Raw genomic sequence first — 25245 nt, 5'->3', positions numbered from 1 at the left:
GATGCCCACGCACCACAATGAAGAGTAGCCCCTGCTCGCTGCAGCTAGAGAAAGCCCACGCGCAGCAACGAAGACCCAACGCAACCAAAAATTAAAAAATAAATTTATTTATTAAAAAAAAAATAGAGTGGGTACAGAAGGAACGTTCCTCAACATAATATAGGCAGTATATGACAAACCCACAGCTAACATAATACTCAGTGGTGAAGAATTGAAAGCTGTCCTTCTAAGAATAGGAACAAGGCAATGATGTATACTCTTGCCATTCTTATTCAATATAGTACTGGAAATTCTAGCCAGAGCAATTAGGCAGGAAAAAGAAATAAAAGGCATTGGAACAGAAGAAGTATAACTGTCACTATTTGCAGATGACATGATTTTATATATAGAAAATCCTAAAGACTTCACCAAAAACCTGTTAGAATCAGGGACTTCCCTGATGGTGCAATGGTTAAGAATCCGCCTGCCAGTGCAGGGGACACGGGTTCGAGCCCTGGTCCGGGAAGATCCCACATGCCGTGGAACAACTAAGCCCATGCACCACAAGTACTGAGCCTGCACTCTAGAGCCTGCGAGCCACAACTACTGAGCCCGCGTGCCTAGAGCCCATGCTCCACAACAAGAGAAGCCACTGCAGTGAGAAGCCCGCACACCACAGCGAATAGTAGCCCCTGTTCACCATTACTAGAGAAAGCTTGCGTGTGGCAATGAAGACCCAGCACAGCCAAAACTAAATAAATAATTAATTTAAAAATTGTTTTAAAAACCTTTTGGAATCAATAAACAAATACAGTAAAATTTCAGAATATGAAATCAGTGTACAGAAATTGGTTTCATTTCTGTATGATAACAATGAGCTAGCAGAAAAAGAAATTAAGAAAACAAAACAATCCCATTTACAATTGCAACAAAAAAGAATGAAATACCTGGAATAAATTTAACCAAGGAGGTGAAAGACCAGTACGTTGAAAACTACAAGACATTGTTGAAAGAAATTGAAGAAGACACAAATAAATGGAAAGATATTCCACGCTCATGGATTGAAAGAATTAACGTCAGAATGTTCATATTACCTAAAGCAACCTGCAGATTCAATGCAATTCCAATCAAAATCTGAAGGACGTTTTTCACCAAAATAGAACAAAAATTCTAAAATTTGTATGGAACCACAAAAGACCCTGAATAGCCAAAGTAATCCTGAGAAAAAAGAACAAATCAGTAGGTATCACACACCCTGATATCAAATGATATTACAAAGCCATAGTAACCAAAACAGCATGGTATTAACAGAAAAACAAATACCTTGATCAGTGGAACAAAATTGAAAGCCCAGAGATAAGCCTATGCATTTATGGACAACTAATTTACAACAGAGGATCAAAGAACATACAATGGAGGAAGAATGGTCTCTTCAGTAAATGGTAGTGGGAAAAACAAGACAGCAACATACAAAACAAACCCCAAAACTAGGCCACTGTCTCACGACAGACACAAAAATTAACTCAAAATGGATTAAAGACTTGATGTAAGACCTGAAACTATAAAACTCCTAGAAGAAATCGTAGGCTGTAAGGTCTTTGACATTGGTCTTAGCATTACTTTTCTGGATATGTCTCCTCAGGCAAGGGAAACAAGGAAAAATAAACAAATGGGACTACATCAAACTAAAAAGTTTCTGCACAGCAAAGGAAACCATCAATAAAACAAAAAGACAGCCTACTGAATAGGAGAAGGTATTTGCAAATCAAATAGCTGATAATGGGGTTAATATCCAAAATATAAGAACTCATACAACTCAGCAACAGCAAAACCAGTAACCTGTTTAAAAAATGAGCAGAGGGGCTTCCCTGGTGGCGCAGTGGTTGAGAGTCTGCCTGCCGATGCAGGGGACGCAGGTTCGTGCCTTGGTCCGGGAGGATCCCATGTGCGGCGGAGCGGCTGTGACCGTGAGCCATGGCCGCTGGGCCTGCGCGTCCGGAGCCTGTTGCTCCGCAGCGGGAGGGGCCACAACAGTGAGAGAGGCCCGTGTACCGCAAAAAAAAAAAAAAAAAAAATGAGCAGAGGTGCTGAATAGACATTTTTCCAGAGAAGGCATACAAATGGCCAACAGGCATGTGAAAAAATGTTGAACATCACTAATTATTAGAGAAATGCAAATCAAAACCACAGTGAGATATCACCTCACACCCATTAGAATGGCTGTTATCAAAAAGGCAAGAAATAACAAGTGTTGGAGAGGATGTGGAAAAAATGGAAACCTCATACACTGCTGGTGGGAGTGTAAATCCGTGCAGCCACTATGGAAAACAGTATGGAGATTCCTGAAAAAATTAAGAATAGAACTACCACATGTCCAGATATCCTACTTCTGAGTATTTATCCAAAGAATATGAAAATACTAATTTGAAAAGATATATGCACCCCTCTGTTCATTGCAGCATTATTTACAATAGCCAAGATAGGAAAACAACCTAAGGTGCCCATCGATGGATGAATGGATAAAGAAGGTGTGAGAGATATATATATATATACACACACAGTGGAATACCATTCAGCCATTAAAAAAAAAAAAGACGAAATCTTGCCATCTGTGACAACACAGATGGACCTTGAGGGTATTATGCTAAATGAAGTTAAGTCAGGTGAAGAAAGATGTACCTTATGTTTTCACTCATACATGGAATATGTTTTAAAAATTAAAAATAAAATAACTGAACAAACCAAACCAAACACACACATGGATACAGAGGACCGAGTAGTGGTTACCAGCGTGGCAGGGTAGTGGAGGGAGTGTGAAATGGATGAATGGAGTCAACTGTATGGTGATGGATGGAAACTTAAACTTTTGATCATGAGCATGCTCATGAGTGTATAATCATTAGTGTATACAGAAGTAGAAATATAATGTACTCATGAAACTTATATTATGAACCAATATTACTCTCAGTAAATTTTTTAAAAGTTCAATGTGTTATCCATAGCCTCATCTATATCAGTAGTAAAAAGTGTTGAATAAGAGTTTTTAAGATTTTAGCCCTAGACACCAGGAAAAAATGTTTTAAAATAAACATGAGAAGACATTTGGAAAATAATTTTGTTGACAACTTTATTTTCAGATTTCTAGTTTGAGATGTAAGTTAACATTTTTATATGTCTGTCTCACTTTTTCTTTCTTCTCAGGGATCCATCTGTCTCTAAGTCTATAGAACGAATCTTTAAAATCTGGGAAGATAGAAATGTATACCCAGAAGAAATGATTATGGCGTTAAGAGAAGCTTTGAGTAAGTATTTTTTCTCTCCTAAAAGAAAGATTGAGTCATTGTTCAGTCTTTAAAATTATATATATATATTTTATAGATTTGGTCCTTTTGCTTAATAACGAAAAATAAACTTTTGGATCTGGCCCTGTTTGTTTAAAATTAAATAATTGTAAAAATCGGTTTGCATTAAAATTTAAGTAGAATTGGTTTGGGGAGGGTTGAATTTCGTTTTTATTGACTAAAGAAAGTAAAGCATATTAAGTGATGTTGACCATCTAATTATTTTCCTGCATTTGCTTTACTTTAGTTGAGTGCTTTAAACTGTTCATCTTTTGTGTTTAATAATTACTGCCCTGTCCTCTTACTTATGGGACAATTTTTGGACAGGGTTTCAGTTTTCAGTAAGCTGTTGGGTAGTAAGCATGTATTGGCATTCTTCGGTCTCTCTTTTGGTTTAGATTTGCAGTAAGTTGTGTACTGGTGTTATTTAAATTACTTAGTTCCTATGTATTAGATACATGTAATTAAGTCATTGACTAGCAGTAGGTGATATCTGATACCATGACCATAATTTGACTAGAAATTTGCTTTAAAAATAGCATCTTCTAAGAAGCTGTTAAATTCTTCATTTGAATGTGTTACCTGGTGTTGTTAAGCTTCTACCCTATTCTCAAAATTTGTTATTTCATTGATGGAAAATCATGTTTATTTATCAGCTTCTTAGATCTGGTGGGTGTTTTTATCTTTTTATAAAAATGAAAGAAAAGGAAAGAAAGAAACAACACACAGTCTCGGATTGCCTTTTTCATGCTTCAACTGAAGTGGACAGACAGAACAGCTTCCCATAACGCCAGATTGCAAAAACTGAAATGTTTTCCAGGTACCACTTTCAAAACTCAGAAGCAGCTGAAAGAAAATCTGAACAAACAACCGAATAAGCAGTGGAAGAAATCACAAAGTAAGGAACAAAATCTCAACTAATATAAATTACCTCCTCTTTTTGGAGCAGAAGAAAATGTAGACCATTTGACATCGTACCTGGCATAAACCATGGGCAAGCCTGTGTTTTCCAGGCCTGGGAGGCTCCCAGTGACTTGCACTAAACAAGCCATCATGGAGTTACTTCTTTAAAAAAATAAAAATAGAACTACTTTTAAACAAAGGAAATGCAGAAAAAGGGTTTAAATGAGTGAAGATTCAAGAGTAGTTGGGGGATTGAAAGAAGAAAAAAATACGTGATAGTGCCCAGGCTAACTTTCAGGTTCAAAGATATGTGAAGTTAGAGGCAGCTGGCATTAAACAACAGAGCTGAAGAGGAGACTAGGCATTAAGAAGCCTTTCTGTGGGAGCCATGAAATCCTTCAGATTTGGGGATATACTCTACCAGATTAGACATGGGCCTCAAATCCTGGCCAGAAGCTCATTCTCTAACAGGAGCTCCTGCTGTGTTTATCATGTTTACCCAGCATGAGATCAAGGGAGTGGAATACTGCATGTGATAGGCTGCTGTGGGCCAAACTGAGGAATATTGAGAAAGACTTGAAGGTGTGGAGGGAACAAGGTAAAAGACAGTGAGAATTGGGAGGTGAAACAAGACACTTGGGATGGTTTTGCTCCAGCAAGCATGTGATATTCATCATGATTAAGGGAATCCTCTCACATCCTTTTGGTCGTAAGTTGCATGCTTAGGAACAACAAGAGTCATCATTTCAGCCAAAGTTCAACCACAGTGGTATTGTACTTAGAACTTTCCCTGCCTATTTTTGCTATGAATTGAGTCAGCAGAAAAAGAAATCCAGAATTAAATACATAGGAATAGAGTTGATGCTTCTAAGTAAATTTTCTTCAGCCAGTGCGCAGGATTAATTGGATGTCCTGCTCCTGAACACTCTTAATTTGAGGTGTTAAGATCCTCTTACACTCAGACTAGGCAAAAAGGTACTTCATGTATCTCAGTATCTCCAAATCAATAATTCTAGGACTTCAGACTTACAGGGTATGTTGGAGGTAAGTAGGCTAGACCTATCTAAATAGTGTATTTTTATATTTACCATGCTTGGGAGTGTTCAAATTTCATATTCCACTATTTATTCTAGGAATTATACCATGATTTAAATGTGCATGTTCGACATATATTCAAAGAGTACACCCTTAACTATAAAACTGGAAATTTTCCTGAATATTAGTCAACATTTTGTGTCTATATTCTTAAATGACCTTTTGTTTAATTCCAACAGCATCCACGAATCCAAAAGCTGCTCTCAAGTCTAAGATAGTTGCTGAATTTCGAGTAAGTTACAGAATATGTTCAACATGCCTAAATATTATTCACCTCTTTTGTGTTAGCTTTCTGTATAGTCCATCCTGAAAGATTTATTTTTATTCAGTTATACATCAGTTATATTTTAAACATGTTCAGACTGTCTAAAACTTAAGAGTTTTATCTGTATCTCTAAAGGACGAAGTAAGCTTCTTCTGAAATATCTATTACCAGCTGAATTTTGTGTTGAATCCCAACAAGGGATTCATCTTTCTGTAAAACTGTATTAAATTAAAATTTGCTTAAAGTTAACATAATAAGACCGTTTATCTAGTTAAAATTTAAAGAAGATATAAGTGGACCTTTGTCTGTTTCAATCTTAACTCTGTATCCATAAATTAGCTTTGAATAAATAAGGAAAAGTTTCTTTTAAAGTATGTAACTGAAAATATGGTTTTGACATGAGAATTGATGTTGATATTTGATATCCCTGATTATGAGGAAATATGAAGGGTTTTTGCCTCTCGTGGCTTTGTTAGGTTTTATTCATGTTTTACTTCAGTGTGGAAAGGTAGAATAAGTGGATGATTTCATAAATTAAATATGACCCTGGTCTGTGTTCAGTCTCAGGCCCTCATTGAAGAGCTGTTGCTGTACAAGCGCTCAGAAGATCAGATAGAATTGAAAGAAAAACAGCTGTCAACTATGAGGGTGGATGTGTGCAGCACAGAAACTCTCAAATGCTTAAAAGGTAATACCTACATCCCTTTAAATAGAATAAGTCAGATTTTCTTTCTAGATATGTCATCTTCAAGTGATCAGACTGACTTCTTGCATAAAGACCTCACATTATAGAGAATAGTTGTGGTACCTCTTTCCCAGGTGGTGATTTCATGCATGTCAATTTCATAAGTAAATTCCTAGCCTTCAAATTGTACACCTTAAACAATGTTATATGCCAATTATATCTCAATAAAGCTGGAGAAGAAGTAAATTTAAAAAAAAATTTTTAAATAAGTAAATTCTGTCCTTTTCCCCACTTCTAGTCCTTTCTTGATGTATTGGATTATGATAGGGGTATTTCACATGAGTGATTAACTGGTTTGGCTGTGCTCTTCAATAAGGTCACTGTAGGGAATTCCCTGGTGGTCCAGTGGTTAGGATGTGGCACTTTCACTCTTCTGGGCCTGGGTTCGATCCCTGGTCAGGGAACTAAGATCCTGCAAGCCACATGGTGCAGCCAAAAAAATAATAAATAAATAAGGTCACTGTAATGCCTCATAAAATCTAGTGACTTGCTCTCTTTTCCTTACATTGTAGATTATAAATAATAATCATTAATTTATTAGAATGTAAATCTCATGAAAGTAGAAATTATCCTTATTTGTTCTTGCTGTATCCTAGTGCCTAGAGCAATACCTGGCACATAATAGGCATTCGATAAATATTTTTGAAATAATGAGTAAATGACTACCAGCTATTTGTTTTGGCACCTATTTTGTTCTTGTACCATGCTTTAAATTTCACATATGTTATCTAATTTAGTCCTCACAACAACTCAGAAGCATGTTAAAAACCTCTGTTTTGGACATGAGAAATCTGAGGCTTCATAAGGAGATAAGAAGCTTGCCCAAGTTACACAGCTGATAAAATGCAAAGCCTAAATTTATATCCACACCTAAGGCCATATTCCAACATCACTGGGAAAAAAGTACTTAGGAGAGTAAGAAACAGTTTACAATGTCATACAGTGTTACTATTGTTGAAAAAGAATTCATGGTACTCTTGTAATATCAAATTACCAGAGATCTTCAGATAGGAAAGAATAATCTTTAAGCCTGATACACAAAGAAGTCACTTTATCTTTCTTTTTCTTTTTTTTTTTTTTTGCGGTACGCGGGCCTCTCACCACTGTGGCCTCTCCCGTTGCGGAGCACAGGCTCCGGACGCACAGGCCTAGCAGCCATGGCTCACGGGCCTATCCGCTGTGTGGCATGTGGTATCTTCCCGGACCGGGGCACGAACCCGTGTCCCCTGCATCGGCAGGTGGACTCTCAACCACTGCGCCACCAGGGAAGCCCTATCTTTACTTTTCTGAACCTCTGTTTTTTCATCTAAGAGATATATCTTATTATAGTCTATAGTATAAAAGTTAATGGTATAAGTGTACAGAATTGAGCCTCGTTCCATTATTCCTAAGTAGCAGTGTGACATCAAATTTGTGAATAAAAGCAGTCAACAAACTTTCATTTAGTTGAACTTTCTTTCTTTACCTTAATTACAAGTGCCTTCATCATGCACTCTTGCTTCACTACAGCAGGATCACACAAACCATTTAAATAATCTGTTTTGTGATTTTTGTGATTTAGAGAAGCTTCTTTAAGGTGTAACTATGAGACTAAGAATATTACAGAATACTTCCTCTTGTTATTTTAGATAAGACAGGTGGGAAGAAATTCTCCAAAGAATTTGAAGAGGCAAGTGCCAAGCTGGAGGAATTTGTGAATGGACTAGATAAGCAGGTGAAAAATGGGCCCTCACTAACAGAAGCACTTGAAAATGCTGGAATTTTCTATGAAGCACAGTACAAAGAAGTAAAAGTGGTGGCCAATGTAAGTAATGATTAAAGCTGTCTTACATCAATTGCTTACCATATATCTGTGACTGTTTATATGTGTTATCTAACTCTATTAGGATAAGTATTATTATCTCTAGTTCACAGATGAAGAAGTTACTTTCATTTTTATAAATTTATTTATAAATTTGTTTATTATTTGGCTGTGTTGGGTCTTCGTTGCTGTGCGCGGACTCTCTCTAGTTGCGGCTAGCAGGGGCTACTCTTCGTTGCAGTGCGGGGGCTTCTCATTACAGTGGCTTCTCTTGTTGCGGAGCATGGGCTCTAGGCGTGTGGGCTTCAGTAGTTGCAGCACATGGGCTCGGTAGTTGTGGCTCACGGGCTCTAGAGTGCAGGCTTAGTAGTTGTGGCACACGGGCTTAGTTGCTCCGCATCATATGGGATCTTCCGAGGCCAGGGCTTGAACCCATGTCTCCTGCATTGGCAGGAGGATTCTTAACCACTGCACTACCAGGGAAGTCCCAAAGAAGTTACTTTTGAAGAGGGTTAGTAACCTTGTACAAGGTAGTATTATAGCTAGCAAGTGAAGGTGTCTGAATTAAGACCTAGGTCTTTTTGATGCTAAAGCTCGTGAATACCCTGACCATTAAGCTTTGCTAAAGCCTTATGTCTTAGTGTTTCAGTGGGAGTGTGCCAAGTTACTGTTACGGGATATAAAATTGGGCAGAAGTATGTATATATATTTTTTAAACCCAGGATACTAGATGGAAACATTGTTTCTGAATTTCATCAACTCAATTAAGGAACCTCTTTCTCCCCACCTCAACTGGAAGAGGGGTTGATAATTAGACATTTGTCTAATGGCCCCTGAAAGAAACTGTTTTGTACTTTATTTTAATTTTTTTTTAGTTTTAATCACTATATATGGTTATAAAAGTATATAATACTTTAAGTACTTTTTTTTTTTTGGCTGTACCACTCAGTTTGTGGGATCTTGGCTACACCACCCAGTTTGTGGGATCTTAACTCCCCAACCAGGGATTGAACCTGCGCCCTTGTCAGTGAAAGCAGGGAGTCCTAACCACTGGACCTCTAGGGAATTCCCAGTATATAGTACTTTTTTGCTTTTTAATAAATTTATTTATTTATTTTTGGCTGTGTTGGGTCTTCGTTGCTGCGCATGGGCTTTCTCTAGTTGAGGCAAGCGGAGGCTACTCTTCGTTGCAGTGTGTGGGCTTCTCACTGCGGTGGCTTCTCTTGCAGCATGGGCTCTGGGTGCACGGGCTTCAGTAGTTGTGGCGCACAGGCTTAGTTGCTCTGCGGCATGTGGGATCTTCCGGGACCAGGGCTCGAACCTGTGTCCCCTGCATTGGCAGATGGATTCTTAACCACTGCACCACCAGGGAAGTCCCCAAGGTATTCACACTTTTAATTTCTGATTTCAACTCCACTACTCACTCCACTTTTTTATACTCATCATTTCCTGGATCAAAACTTCTCAGGGATTCTGCAAGACAGGTCAGCTCCTTTCCCAGGTATAACTCCCTTTCTGCATACTCCTAACCTCATTTTTCTCTACCCTGCCTCATTACTTCTTACTCTTACAAAACCTTTTCCTTGTTACTGGTTTATACCTTTGTGTTCCTTTACTATTCATTTTATAGGAGTCCCAGGAGGGAGAGACACTGAACAGGAGTGATTAGTTTACCATTTTTACTCAAAAGACCATTTTATAATTTTTGAGAAGTGAACCATCGTTACTTATTTATGAAATTATATAAAATCATTTAGTCTGCTTTGGAGGATCCTTAGCAAATGGCTGGGAGAAGTTTGTTCAGCAAGCATTCATTGAGCACACATAATTGCAATTCTGTGTAATAAATGCTATAATGAAGGTAACTATAGGGTGCTAAGAGAACAGATTGAATAGGTACTTTAGCTAATTTGGGAGTGGGAATGGAGGATATGGAGAAAATTTTTCCCAGAGGAGCTAAACTCTGAAGTTGCAGTAATTAGCTAAATGAAAGACCATATTCTCTGAAGAGCATTTTCAAAGCATGGGAATGAAAGAGAGCATGGCAAAATTGGTGGACCTGAAAGTAGTTTCTTATAGCTAGGCATTTATGAGGAAGTGATAAATAAAACTGGAGAGGGAGTCAAGAACATGGTCCTGAAAGGCCTATATTTATTCTAAGGTCTTTGAATTTTACCCTGAAAGCAATGGAAGGCAGTTGTAGGATTTTAATTTTGCCGATGATGTGATCAAGTCTGCATTTTGGAATCAAGATAGCAGAATGGAGAATAGGAGACTATTAAAGGTAGGGAGACAAGTTAGTAGGTTATTGAAATAATCCAGGTTGACTTTTGTGGAAACAGTTAAACCTTAAAGCAATATTCTCAAAAAGATTTTGACCACAGTCCATATGAAAGAAAGATCTTACGTGGAAACTAAGAACCATACACACATGCACATATACAGCAAAAGTTTCACAAAATAAAACTTACTCTTGTTATATGCAGTACACTGGGAGATATTCTTTCTTCTATATTATTTCATTTCCTATACTTTTTCTGATTTTTTAAGATGAATATTTAGATAATTGATTTTCAGCTTTTTAAAACTATGTATATTTAATACAGTAAACTTCCCTCTAAGCTGCATCTCACAAGCTTTTTGTTTGTTTGTTTTTGGCCGTGCCAGGTCTTAGTTGTGGCATGCGGGATCTTCGTTGTGGTATGTGGGATCTTTTAGTTGCGGCATGCACGATCTTTAGTTGCGGCATGCAAACTCTTAGTTGAGGCATGTGGGATCTAGTTCCCTGATCAGGGATCGAACCCGGGCCCCCTGCTTTGGGAGCTCGGAGTCTAAGCCACTGGACCACCAGGGAAGTCCCACATCTCACAAGTTTTTATACTTAAATGTGTCTTTTACAAACAGCATATAGTTGGATCTTGGTTTTGTTTTATGCTTATTGTTTTTTAATCAAATCTGGCACTCTTAACTTATTGCCTTAAATTATCTTAATTTAATATTACTATCTTAATATTGTTATAATAAAACCTTAAATTAATATTTTGTTACTTCATGTATAATGTAAGAACCTTAACAGTAGTAGGATTCCCTTCCCCCAGGTCTTTATGCTATTGTTAACTATTTTACTTATGTATATTTTATGTAGTATAATTTTTATTATTTTTCTTAAACAGTGAGTAGACTTTTAAAGAAATTAAGGGGGAAATAGTCTTTTATATTTACTATTTCTGGTGTTTTTCATTCCTTTTTGCAGATCCATGTTTCCCTCCGGGATCATTTTCCTTCAGCCTAAAGTCTTTAACATTTCTTATAGTGCAGGACTGTTGGTGATGAATTTCTCAGTTTTTGTTTATCTTACAATGTCTTTATTTTACCTTCATTTTTGAGAAGTGTTTTCACTGGATAAAGAATTATAAGTTGGCAGTTTTTTTCTTTCGTTACCTGAAAATGTTTCCTTACCTGTCGTCCCTTGAGAAGTCAGCTGTGCCTAGGTTTCTTCTTTGTACTTATCCTGCTACAAAGGGATAAAAGGGGTTCACTGACCTTTTTGGATCTGTGGTTTGATATTGTTCATCAGTTTTAGAACCTATTCGACAATTATCTTTTAAAATATTCCTTCTTTTTCATTCTCTCTCTTTTCCTTCTGGGACTCCAGTTATACGTCCCATGTGTTCTTAGATTTCTGTCTGTTCTGTTCATTCTTTTTTCTCTCTGGACTTATTTTTGGCTACTTTATATTTACTTGTCTTCAAATATTCTTTGTTCTACTAAGCCCAGTCTGCTGTATTTTTCAGTTCTAGAATTTTCATTTCGTTCTTTCTTAGAGCTCCTTTTCTTTGTTGAGATTTCCCATCTATTCATCCGTTCTTCATCTTTTCCTAAAAATTCTTTAACGTAGTATTTGTAATCACTGTCTTAAAGACCTTATATGTTAATTCCAGTATCTGGGTCATTTCTAGGTATACTCCTATTGACTTTTTTCTGTGATGTGTGTGTGTGTGTACACTTTAATCATACCTATATATACTATCTGTTTGCTTGTCTAAGAATTTATTTTATAGGAGACCTTCTGGGTGATACTTGTGGAAACTCTGAATTGTATCATTTTACCTTTAAAAAGTGTTGAGGTTTTTTTCTGGCAATCAGTTAAATTATCAGTGGATCACTGTGATGTGAAGGCTTGGTTTTAGGTTTGTTTGGACATAACCCTTAGTCCTGGGACATGACCCTTACTCCTAATCAATGGCCTTTGTGGGGTTTTAATAGGAAGTGAAGGTGTTTACTAAGCCTCTCTAAATTGACAGTGCATAAACTCTAAACTCTTTGCCTGGCACTGGGCAGCTGCTGAAATCACTGCTTGGGTCTTTAACTTCATAACTTCCTTGGAGATAGCATCAAAGGAACTATTTCCACCATTAAGATTTATATGTTTATATGTTTTTATTGTTATATATTTTAATTATACACATACATATTCTATAGTTGTTTTATGTAGTCAGTATTTATTGTTATTAGCCTTTTTATTTTACTGCATTTGATTTGCTATTAATATTTTCTCTTTATCTTTGGTTTTCAGTAGTTATACAGTGATGTGCCTAGGTGTAGTGTTCTTCGTATTCATCTGGTTTAGGGTTTGCAGAACTTTTTGAGTCTGTGGTGCATTAATTTACTAGGGCTGCTATAACAAAGTACCTGCCTGAGAGTGGGTAGCTCAAACTACATTAATTTATTGTCTCATACTGTAAGGCTGTAAGTCCAAAATCAAGGTGTTATTAGCAGGGTTGATTCTTTCTGAGGGCTGTGAGGGAAGATTCTGTTCCTGGCTTCTCCTGTTTAACTTGTAGATGGCTGTTTCTTCCCTATGTCTCTTCACATTGCCTTCCCTCTGTTTCCAAATTTTCACTTTTTTGTTAAGGATACCAGTTATATTGGATTAGGGCCCATCCTAATGACCTTGTTTTAACTTGATTACCTCTGTAAAAACTCTGTCTCCAAATAAGGTCACATTCTGAGGTATACAGTTAGGACTGTCAGTGTATGATTTGAGGGGCACAATTCAACCCATAATGAGTAGCTTAATGTTTCTTATAAATTTTGGGATGTTTTCTTGCCAAGTATTGTTTCTATTCCATTATATCTCTTCTCCTCCTGGAGCTCTGTTAATTTGTATACTAGATCTCGTCAGTGTTCCAAATGTCTTTTTATGTTAGTTTCTGTATTTTCTATCCTTTTCTCCTCGGTGCTTCCCTTCTAGATATTTTCTATTAACCAGTCTTCTAATTCATTAATTTTCTCTTCTGCTGAATCTTATCTATTGTTTAACCCATCAGTTAATTTAGTTGGCTTATTTTTCAGTTCTAGAATTGCCATTTGATTTTTCTTCAGAAATAATTCGATTTTTCTGGTAAAATTCTGTCAGTCTATTTTCATTTTTTCCTCTCTCATTTTTTTTCAGTCTTCTTTGTTTTATTTTGTAACACTCTCAAACTTAAAGAAATAACTTAAGTATATTATGAAGACCTTTTTGTGGGGGGGAGTCATTTGAAAATAAGTATAACTGATTCACTTTGCTGTACAGCAAAAACGAACACAACATTGTAAAGCAGCTATACTCCAATAAAAATTAATAAAAAAAGAATGAAGATAAGTAAATATATACATAAATAAAAATAAACACACACCCCCAAAAAAAGAAAAAAAGTTGCTGACACCCCATTACCCACAAATATTTTCATGAGTATTTTCCTCCAAGACAATTATTTTCTCCTTCATAACCATAAGGTGTAGCTGTTTAATCATGAAATTAATTGATACATTTCATGCATTATTATCTAATCCTCAGCCCCTATTCAAATTGACCACTTTTTATAACAAAAGCTCCTGTCCAGAATCAGAGGTTTCATTTATTGCATTTCCGTTTTCCATTGATCTGGAACAGTTCCTCAGTCTTTTCTTTAATTTTCATGACCTAAATATGTTTGGAGATTACAAGTCAAATAGTTTGTCCAGTGTCCCCCAATTTGGATTTATATGATGTTTCTTTGTGATCAGATTGAGGTTATATATCTTTAGTAGGAATATCACAGAAGTGATTGTGTTCTTCTCATTTCATCCTTTCAGTTAGCACACAAGTTTGATTTGTTTTACTACCTGTAACATTCCCTTTCGTATCTTATTAGTGTGGCATCTTCCCAGCTTGTCCACTGAAAAGTTTTCACTTGGTAATTGCTGTGGGTTGAATTGTGTACCCCAGAAGATAATGTTGAAGCCCTAACTCTCTGGTACACGTGAAAATGACCTTACTTGGAAATAGGGCCTTTACAGATGTACTTAAATTAAGATGAGGTCATTAGGATGAGCCTTAATCCAATATAACTGGTGTCCTTGTAAGAAGACGGAAATTTGGATACAGATGCACACAGGAATAATATCATGTGACAACCAAGACAGATATTGTAGTGATGCATCTGCAAGCCAAGGAATTCCAAGGGTTGATGGCCACCACCAGAAGCTAGGAAAATGCAGGGAAGGATTCTGCTCAGTCGTAGAGGGATCATAGCCCTGCTCACACTTTGATTTTGGACTTTTAGCCTCCAGAATTATGAGACAATAAATTTCTGTTGTTTTAAGCCACTCAGTAATAAAGTACCACAACACTAGGAAACCATACACTAATTAATAAGTGTCTTGTGGGGAGGTGTTTTGAAACTATGCAAATATTTTGTTCCTCTTCAAAGTTTCAGTTTATTCATTTATTTATATCGGTATGGACTCAGTCATATTTAGTCAGTGTTCTAATTCATTACTAACTACTGATTCATTGCAAAATAATTATTTTGATGCTCAAATTGTCCCAGTGGGAGCTCCTTTCAAGCCGCTTTCTGTGTTCTTTTGACATATCCCCATCATTTTTTGAGCATTTCCAGGTTCATCTTGCACTTTTCTGTCCAGCCCAGGAATCAGTCATTTCTCCAAAGAGCCTTGGTTCCTTTTAGTGAAAAACCATATTTTGAAACCAAGATCTGAGTACTAGGTGTACTTATTATTATTGGGATATCACTGCTTCCAGACCATATCAGTGTACAGAGGTAGGAAGTGTGTGTGTGTGTGTGTGTGTGTGTGTGTGTGTGTGTGTTTAACCTGTATACACACATTTACATCTATATATATTTCTGTATCTGTCTATATATGTCAGAAACCATGAGTTCACACTATTATCTCCAATCCCAGTCTAACACTACAAGGTTCATTCTAGTTTTCTCCGTTTCCACATTTATAATTGCTTTTTCTAAAAATGTAAAATCTTGCTCCCCTTATCTTCAGCATAATCACTTATTTGATCATTGCCCATGTGTATAGCCAGTTTTCCAGCACTTCCATCTCTCCCAGCCATCTCTGTTGGCTTTCTTTTTATCTAACTTAAGCTTCAACATCCCATGCAATGCCTTCCTCCCATGCAGTCATTTTCCTCACCCTATTTTGGCTCCGTTACCTAACCTAGGCGACCAAGGCTTCCCTTCAACTCTTGCTAATGAATTTTGGACTGAATTGTTCAAGATGGGATTTTCTATATTTTCTTGAACGTATAAATCATAGCTATTTGGGTTTTGCTAGGTAATTCCGATGTTGGCTATACTTGTTTTGAGTCTGTTCATAGTGTCTGTCTTTTCTTTCATCTCTTGGCATGCTTGCTAATTTTTTATTGAATACTGAACATTGTATATGAAAATACTTCTGGAGTCTCAGTGATTTCTCTTCCTGCAGAAAGGATTCACCCTTTCCTTTGCTAGGCAGATATTGTGAGAGCTTATCATATATATATTTTAAATTTTATTTATTTTTTATGTATTTATTTTGGCTGCGTTGGGTCTTCATTGCTGTGCACAGCTTTCTCTAGTTGCAGTAGGCGGGGGCTACTCTTCACTGCAGTGCACGGGCTTCTCATTGCAGTGGCTTCTCTTGTTGCAGAGCACAGGCTCTAGGCGCACAGGCTTCAGTAGTTGTGGCACGCAGGCTCAGTAGTTGTGGCACGCGGGCTCTAGAGCACAGGCTCAGTAGTTGTGGCACATGGACTTCGTTGCTCCATGGCATGTGGGATCTTCCCAGACCAGGGATCGAACCCGTGTCCCTTGCATTGGCAGGTGGATTCTTAACCACTGTGCCACCAGGGAAGTCCAAGAGCTAATCATATTAATCAAGTCTGAAACTGAACTGACTTCAGGCTGAATTGCAGTTTGGGCAAACTTTTGATTTCCTGTGGTTCATCCAGCTTCTAAGTCACAGATTTTTCCCACTGAGAGCCTGCGACATCACTAGGGCCCCTCCATCGTTGTGTGATTTGAATGCTAATCCTTGTCTCTTCTGCACCATGAGTCTATGTTTAACTCCGCTTTGCTTTTCAGAATTTTTCTGCTTGACTTCTTTAATTCCCTCTTAAGCAAGCTTCATAATTCAGCAAATATCTTTTCTTTTAATTGGAGTATAGTTGATTTACAGTGTTCTGTTAATTTCAGGTGTACAGCATAGTGATTCAGTTATACATATACATATGTTTGTTCTTTTTCAGATTATTTTCCCCTGTAGGTTATTACAGAATATTGAGTAGAGTTCCCTGTGCTATACAGTAGGTCCTTGTTGGTTATCTATCAGCAAACATCTTGAAGGAAAAGCAATAGCATATTGTTGAGCCAGTTCTGTCCTTCCTCTTTCATCAAAATTTTGGCCTTTCTAATTTTTTCTAATTTATCTCTACAGGCCAGCAAGACTTTTAAAAGTTCTCCTTTTTTCTTTATATTATTTAGTAGTAACCCTCTGCCTTTTCCTTTGGCCTGAATTCTCAAATTCTTGCCTAGATCCCCAAAATCAGCAGGACCCTGAGAGAAGAAGCAGCTGCAGAATGTCAGCTTGACTCTCCTCATGGTTTCCCCCTGCTATAGAATTTGCCACTTGGGTTTTTGTTGCCTTAGCACTCTACAGTACATTCAAATATGTGTGTGTGCGCGTGCGTGCGTGTGAGTGTGTATAGATATGTATGTGTATATATCTGGCTTTTCTAGTTGTTCTTGATGGGAGCATTTGCTGTGCTATAAACTACTCAATTATGAAACAAAATCTCAATTCTAGCATATTATTTTCCGTTCCACTCCATTTTTAAAATAATGCTTCTTGTGCAGCCAACCAAAATGATGCCACAATCTAATGTTCCAAGACCCTTAACAAAAAAAAGAAAAAGACACACAGCTTCAAGGCACTGGCAATTAAGATAATCAGGTGAATAGGATTTAAGCCAGATGATCAAGGTTAACAACAACAGTAATACATTGTATTGATTGTATGTACCCTTGATATGATGTGATAACAATCACACTTTACCTCTGTGGTCTTCCTCCCCAAAACCCATAACCCCAGTCTAATCATGAGAAAAACATTAGACAAACCTTAGTTAAGAGACCGTCTACAAAATACCTGACCAGTACTCTTCAAAACTGTCAAGTTCATCAAAAACAAGGAAAGTCTAACAAACCATCACAAACAAGAGAAGCCTAGGAGATGTGACTACTAAATTATGGGATCCTGGAATGGAAAAAGAACATCAGATAAAAACTGAGGAAATATACATAAAGTATGGGCCTTAGTTAATAATAATTATCAAAATTGGTTTATTAATTGTGACAAATGTATCATGCTAATGTTAGGTGTTAATAATAGGGAAAATTGGGTGCGGGTTATATGGGAACTCTATTTTATCTTCACAGTAATTTTGTACACCTAAAACTTTTTAAATAAACAGTTTCTTTTTAAAAAAAAATCAATAGTATTTAACCTCTCAGGCTATGCTTTATTTATTGATTTGATTTTTGTCTTCTTAGTCATTGCTGTATCTCCAGTACCTAGAAGAGTGTCTAGCACATTTAGACTCTTGATAAATATTGGTTGCTTGGAGAGATACAGCGGAGCAAGGGAGGATGAATTGCAGATAACTTCTAAGTCTCTAACTTGGGCAGCTGTGGATGGTAATATTGACTTAAGGGATATAAAAAGCAGAGATTGGAAACTACTCCATGCTTGACAGATGATATTTTCTTGTTTTATACCAGTGATATAGTTAATAATAATGAAGAAATCTGATCAAGTCAAAATGGTAGCTTCTTGGTTACTTCTCAGAGGAGTAAACTCTTCTTTTTCTTTTAGGCATATAAAACCTTCGCTAATCGAGTGAACAATTTAAAGAAAAAGCTGGATCAATTGAAGTCAACCCTTCCTGATCCTGAGGAATCACCAGTCCCTTCCCCAAGCATGGATGCTCCCTCCCCAACTGGCTCTGAGTCTCCTTTTCAAGGAATGGGAGGTGAGGAATCCCAGTCACCAACCATGGAGAGTGAGAAATCTGCCACACCTGAGCCTGCAACAGATAATCGTGATGTGGAAGACATGGAACTCTCAGATGTGGAAGATGATGGGTCAAAAATCATTGGTATGTCCTATATGATTAGTAGACAACTTGCTCCTTATCTGTTTTGCCTTCCCCACCAATAAATCTATCACAGGCAGGTATTAAAAGATGGTTTAATCCTCATAAAATTAGAACACCAAGGTAGTAGTATTGTCTGTAGAGCAGTGGTTCAGGATTTGGTATGCCACGTACGTTGAGAATCATTGCTTAAGATCTGTGCTATTCAGGGAATTCCCTGGTGGTCCAGTGGTTAGGAGTCCGTGCTTCCGCTGCCAGGGACCCAAGATCCTGCAAGCCACGTGGTGTGGCAAAAACAAAAACAAAACAAAATACACACTGGATTCTAGGAACTTGGTGCTTTAAAAAAGAGTGAAAATATCTCAATAATTGTTTATATTTATAACTTATTAAAATGAAAATATTTGGGCTATATTGAGATAAGTAAAATATATAATTAAAATTAATTTTACCTGTTTTTCTTTTTTTGATATGGTTACTAGAAAATTTAAACTTACATATGTGGCTTGGATTACATTTCTTTTGAACAGCACTGCTCTAAAGGGAGGGCCACTTATGCTGGAATTCCTTATTCTCTGTCACTCTTGACCGTCAAGATTCCAAAGCCACATTTTGTTAACCACACTTTCAGAATTAATCTGGATTGGTGAATTGTTTCTCTGACATCCCCAGCTTTTATAATTATTCTTATTAGGCAGTTTGACTTAGGTTGAATTTAATGCACTATCCACATAGTGCATTGCCTTTAAAGTATTAAGAGGAAAGTATTGCAGAGGCATCAAGAGTTAAAACATTGCATTAGTGCCTGATTGCACCCCCAGTAGACCAATTTCAGGAGGCCAAAGGATAATACATTAACATATGTACAGAGTTTCTGTTTCTTAGAAAGCTCTCAGGTTAATAATGGCAAAGAAAAGACAGGACAATTTATGACATAAATATTACTGAAAGAACACAAATGTGTACCAAATAATAACATGCTTCCAGAAATGTACAAATTTAATATACAGATACTAAGAAGATGTAAAGAAATCATTAAATATAAGATAAAAGATGCATTTGGGGAATTCATTTTAAGCAGCTATTAAAGGTGGGAAGGTTCATAAATTATAAAGAGCATGACTTTTTAAAAAAATCATGAAGTGAATGATTTTTCTCTAAAGCATAGTACTTTTTAGGAAATATTGGGACATGTTGGAAGCAGAGTCTGGAAAGTAGTAAGATGCAATACTATCTCTTTTCTTTTTTTAAACAGTAGAAGACAGGAAGGAAAAACCTGTGGAGAAGTCAGCTGTATCCACTGCTGTACCTACAAAGCCAACAGAAAGTATCTCAAAGGCCTCTTCATGTACTCCAGTGCCTGTGACCATGACAGCAACCCCACCTCCTCCAAAGCCTGTGAATACTTCTCTTCTCTCCCCTACTCCAGCACTGGCTTTGCCAAACCTGGCTAATGTGGATCTGGCAAAGATCAGTTCCATCCTTAGCAGCCTGACATCAGTCATGAAAAATACTGGTAAGTAGCCCTAGTAAAGAAGATAAAAGGCTTATTTCCACCTTTCTAATTGAACCATCAATCTGGGTTTTGTTTTTTTTTTTTAATTAAAAGTAACTTTTTAATTAAAAAATAAAAATAGGGATTTCCCTGGCAGTCCAGTGGGTAAGACTCCAGTGCAGGGGGCCTGTGTTCCATCCCTGGTCGGGGAGCTAGATCCCACATGCATGCCGCAACTAAGACCCAGTGCAGCCATAATTAATAAATAAATACATACATACATACATACCGCTACGTGGTCATCATAGAAAAATTAGAAGATAAGTTAAAAGAATAAAATATCCATAATTCTGCCATCCCAAAGGAAACCACTTGTGTTTAACCTTACAAGTGTGCGTGTATGTGTGTGTGTGTGTGTGTGTTTTGGGAAATAAAATGTTAGTAATAATTTTTCTTTCAGTAATTGAAGCATATTGCGTATACAGTCGGTCCTCCATATTCACCGGTTCTGCATCTGCAGGTTCCACGTCCAAGGATTCAACCAACCATGGATTGAAAATATTTGGGGGAAAAATTTTTTCAGAAAGTTCCAAAAAGCAAAACTTGAACTTGTCATGCCCCAGCAACTATTTATATAGCATTTACATTGTATTTACAACTATTTATATTGTATTATGTATTATGAGTAATCTAGAGATGATTTAAAGTATATGGAAGGACGGGGGCTTCCCTGGCGGTCCAGTGGTTAGGTCTCGGTTCTTTGACTGCCATGGCCCAGGTTTAATCCCTGATCAGGGAACAAAGATCCCGCAAGCCATGTGGCATGGCAAACAAACAAACAAAAATAAATAAATAAAGTATATGGAAGGATGTGCATAGGTTATATGCAAATACTATACCATTTTATAAGGGGCTTGAGCATCCACAGATTTTGATATATTCAGGAGTCCTGAAACCAACCCCCCATGGGTACCGAGGGACAACTGTACTCTTTTGAAAGCAACTACTTAAAATTTAACTACATATCATGGATGTTTTTGTAAGTCATTAAACATTCAGCTATATCATTTAATAGCATTCAATAATTTATGTAAGCCTTTATTATCAGAACATCTAGTGTGTTTCCAATTTTTCGCTGTTATAAAGAATACTGTAATGAACAACCTTGATGCTAAAATTTTATGCACAACCCTTCTTAAAAGGGTTGATAAGTATATGGGACTTTTTGTAATGGAAGATTTAATGAAGATAAATAAAGTAGAGCTCCTCTACATGCTCATCACTCATCTTCAACACTGTAAACACATGGCCAATCTTGTTTCTGCTGTGCCCTATCCAATCCTGATTATTTTGAAGAAAATCCTAATTATTTCATTTCTTCATAAATAACTAAGTATTTCTAAAAGATAAAGACTCCAAAAAATTCAGCATGTAGGTTTTTAAGTCTTTTCATGTTATAACTAAAATGATCTCCAAAAAACGTACTATTTTATGTACCAAGTATATGAAAGTTCCCATTGTTCCTCAACCTCTCCAACCTGTTTTGTTTTATACTTTGTCAAATTCAGTCTTAAAAAAATTGTTCGTTTGCATTCCTTTGATTAAAGATGTGGTTAAAATTTCTTTCATATGCTTATCATTTTTTTGTGTGAAATACCTGTCTATATTTTTGATTGTTAAAAAAATCAAAAATCATTTCTTCTTTATATACCATTTTTCCTATGTTAAGAATCAACCCAGTATTTTAAAATGTAAAAATGTAAAGATTGCTTATATAACCCTCATTTTAAAGTCCATTTCAAAAGGAAATAACTTACTTATCACATAGAATTATGCAGTGGCCCAGTCTGATCATAATTAGCCAGCAATATCTATTGAGCACTTAGAGGAGTCTGAGGTGTAGGTTCCATTTGGTAGAGAAAAAAGAAATAGGTTCTCTGGTCTCTTTCTGTTGGGACTCTGAAAACTAGTAAATACATATGAAAAAAATAACTTATCTAATTTAACAGTGTTCCAAGTAGATAGGAGCAAGTCTTAATCTAATTTTCAGATTTTTTCTTTGTACAAGATGGACAATTTGTGGATCATTCACAGAAGAATTCCTATTGAACATACCATACTCAATTAAGTGACTGGAAAGTATCGTGAATTTATAGGTCATTTTGAATTTCATTTTCTTGAGTTAATCTTTCTGCCACCAGGGGTCAGTCCTGCATCAAGACCTTCTCCAGGAACTCCTGCAAGTCCCAGCAACCTCACCAGTGGTCTGAAAACACCTGCACCTGCCACGACAACATCTCATAACCCTCTAGCAAATATCCTCTCGAAGGTGGAGATCACCCCAGAGAGCATTCTGTCTGCTCTTTCCAAAACCCAGACACAGTCAGCCCCTGCACTGCAAGGTAAACTGACATGCGCTAGAGGGACTTGAATCGTGAATGTTTGTCTCTGGCTTAATCCTGGATTCCATTTCTGAGGAATCCAAAGCTATGAAATGTATAATACAGTTAATTCATTATTCTCTTTATCATGTACAAACTGACATTTATAGAATTCTGAAATGTCAAAGCTGAAAGAGACTTTAAATATCCTCTAGTCCGATACCCTCCTCAGGTGAGGAAATTAACACTCAGTGAGGTGATGTGACCTGCTTAAGATCACACATATGTCTGTTCAGTGAAGAGCTGAGACTAAAAGCCAGATTTCTTGACTGGAGTCCAGTATTCTTTCACTTAAACCATGTATCCCAACCTCTTAGTATAAGTTAGTACATGTTGAGTTCTACACATTTTAATGTTAACTGAAGCTAAAGACAGTAAGAAAGATCAATCTATCAGAACTCTTATGAGACATGATTATCTCTTTTTTTATGTCCTAATGTTTTATAGAGGCCTCTATAGATATCATACCTTTTTTTATTTTCTGCCTAGCTATTATCGCTACCTTATTTGAACCTGTCTCTTCACCTTTGCTAATTATCTTGTTTTGTGCTAAAACCATCTGCTTCTAACATTTTTTCATAAAGCTTACCTTGCTCTTTGTTCTCAGACCCTCCAGATACCAACCTCAGTATAATTATGCAGTGAATTACAGCTTCAATATAGTGACTTACTCTTTATCAGTAGTTCTCAACCAGGAGCCTCCAGGGGACATTTGGCAATGTCTGAAGACGTTTTTGTTTGTCACAGCTGGGGTCGGGGTCAGGGTACTGTACCTCTAGTGGGTGGAAGCCAGGGATGCTGCTTAACCCTACAATGCATAGGACAGTCCCAACAACAAAGAAGTATCCCGCCCAAATGTCAGTGGTGCTGAGATCCTGCTTTATATGAATAGAGAGCAGCAGTACAGGTATCTGTTAATTTTCTTATTTCCTAAACTGTTCTGTAAGTGTGTCCGCCAGGCACTGTATTATAGTGAGCTTTGTCTTACCATGTAAGAGAATTTTGTTACACATAACTAAATACTGTGAAATAGTAATCCACAGCTGTACATATCGGAACCAGCAAAAGAATTAATGATGATGCTACAGTGCATCTCATACTACTGATTTCAGGGATAATTAGTTTGAGAGATTGGCATGTTTATATGATTTCTCCTTTCCACTCCCTCTTCTATCACCATCCTATAGTTACAGTAAAAATTTTGAACTCGTATTTTAACTTCTTATATAGATATAATACTTAGATCTTAAAGAAGAAGCCTTTTTTTTCAGCAGATTGTAACAATAGTATCATGTGGACCTTCTCATCAGGCAAAATTTGAACAGAACTAGGTGTGTTATGACAAACTGAAAAGTGGGAATCTCAGGAAACAAGCTTTGTGAAATAACAGGGCAGTTTATCACCTTTCAGTTCCTTATGGAAAGTGGAATTCTCCTAGCCTTTTATTTTTATTTTATTTATTTATTTATTTATTTTTGCGGTACGCGGGCCTCTTACTGTTACGGCCTCTCCTGTTGCGGAGCACAGGCTCCGGACGCACAGGCTCAGCGGCCATGGCTCACGGGCCGGGGCACGAACCCGTGTCCCCTGCATCGGCAGGCGGACTCTCAACCACTGCGCCACCAGGGAAGCCCCTCTCCTAGCCTTTTAAAAGAACTGTGTCCGGCAACTTAAATAGATACATTTCTTCAAAGACCATAAAGGAACTCTCTTAGAACTTTGCTCTGAATCACCCACAGCCCTTATTGACTGATTTCAGCACAAAAGAATGACTTCAGTAGGCAGAGGCCATAGACTATGGTTTAAGATTGAAGAAAATTAATATTTAGCGGTAAGAGATTATTTCAGCTTTTACCAGAAATCTGAGTAGTATCTTTGTTAAGAAGATGGTCTTCTGAAGAATTTATTTCACAACAGCTGAAAGATAATACTGAAATATCTTTTTTAAATCATGATATTATCATATCTCACTTTCTAGTGCTTGAAGACTTCTGGTTTTGGTAAGAGCAGTTACTACTAAGAATTAAATCAAACTGTTAGGAAGGGGAAAATTATATAGCCAGGGACCTTTTTGGAAATGAAACATGGATTTTTTTTTCAGGAGGATAATAACTGAAATAATATTTCAATTATTTGGATATTATCAAACACTGGATAGTAATAAAAGCCGTGCATCATTATTTAGAAGTTGATGGCATTTGAAAATGTCACAAGGATGGAGCAACCTTAAAATTCTTAAGACCTTAAATCTCTTAGCAAATAAGGATAAAAATTGATATTTTGAAGAAACATTAATTGAAGTATCATATGAAATATTTTCTTTCACATATCGTTATGAAGGAACAGTTTTAATGTATGACTGAAAGCTGTAAATTCAGGTGAAGTATACATAAACTTTTCATTTGTGATCAGAAATTGAGGAGATTTTCCAAAATGTGATTGAATATAAAGGACCTTCTGTTATCTCTTTATCAAGTATTTTTCCAAGCATTTTTCTGCAAGAGCAGTTTGCTTTGGTGAACTTTAGTCTTCTTTGCCCCAAAGAATTCTTTCTCAGTGCTTCTGAGAAGGTTTTGTCTGTCAGTGAGTGGGGTTGAATCTCATCAGTGTCAGCCTGAATAATCCTTGAATTTTCCAAGCTATAAGGGGATTGTATGTTTTCTTGTGAAAGAATCAGTGCCCCAATGGTCTAGCTTTGTGGTGTATGTT

At 36.8% G+C, this 25245-nt stretch overlaps 1 protein-coding gene across 7 annotated transcripts in view; it reads left to right on the top strand.

The window, feature by feature from the left end:
* The window catches only part of RPRD2 (regulation of nuclear pre-mRNA domain containing 2), an 84508-nt gene that overhangs the window by 51866 nt on the left and 7397 nt on the right, over positions 1–25245 (top strand). For 4 of the 7 annotated variants that reach the window (XM_022564310.2, XM_089915996.1, XM_089916001.1 and 1 more), the window contains 8 exons: positions 3181–3281; positions 4141–4218; positions 5498–5550; positions 6145–6271; positions 7957–8132; positions 18321–18603; positions 19856–20116; positions 22297–22497. In XM_022564310.2, coding sequence (XP_022420018.1) covers positions 3181–3281; positions 4141–4218; positions 5498–5550; positions 6145–6271; positions 7957–8132; positions 18321–18603; positions 19856–20116; positions 22297–22497 — 1280 coding nt within the window. The remainder of the gene's footprint in view (positions 1–3180; positions 3282–4140; positions 4219–5497; positions 5551–6144; positions 6272–7956; positions 8133–18320; positions 18604–19855; positions 20117–22296; positions 22498–25245) is intronic. The other 3 variants (XM_022564312.2, XM_022564314.2, XM_022564311.3) reach the window with 2 other exon arrangements.

Source organism: Delphinapterus leucas, chromosome 1 (genome assembly GCF_059928025.1).
Source record: "Delphinapterus leucas isolate spDelLeu-1000000601 "Yukka" chromosome 1, BTC_Dleu_Yukka2, whole genome shotgun sequence".
In the NCBI taxonomy this organism is placed as follows: domain Eukaryota; kingdom Metazoa; phylum Chordata; class Mammalia; order Artiodactyla; family Monodontidae; genus Delphinapterus; species Delphinapterus leucas.
The sequence above is the reverse complement of the archived record's forward strand: the minus strand, read 5'-3'. Positions and strand labels throughout refer to the sequence as shown.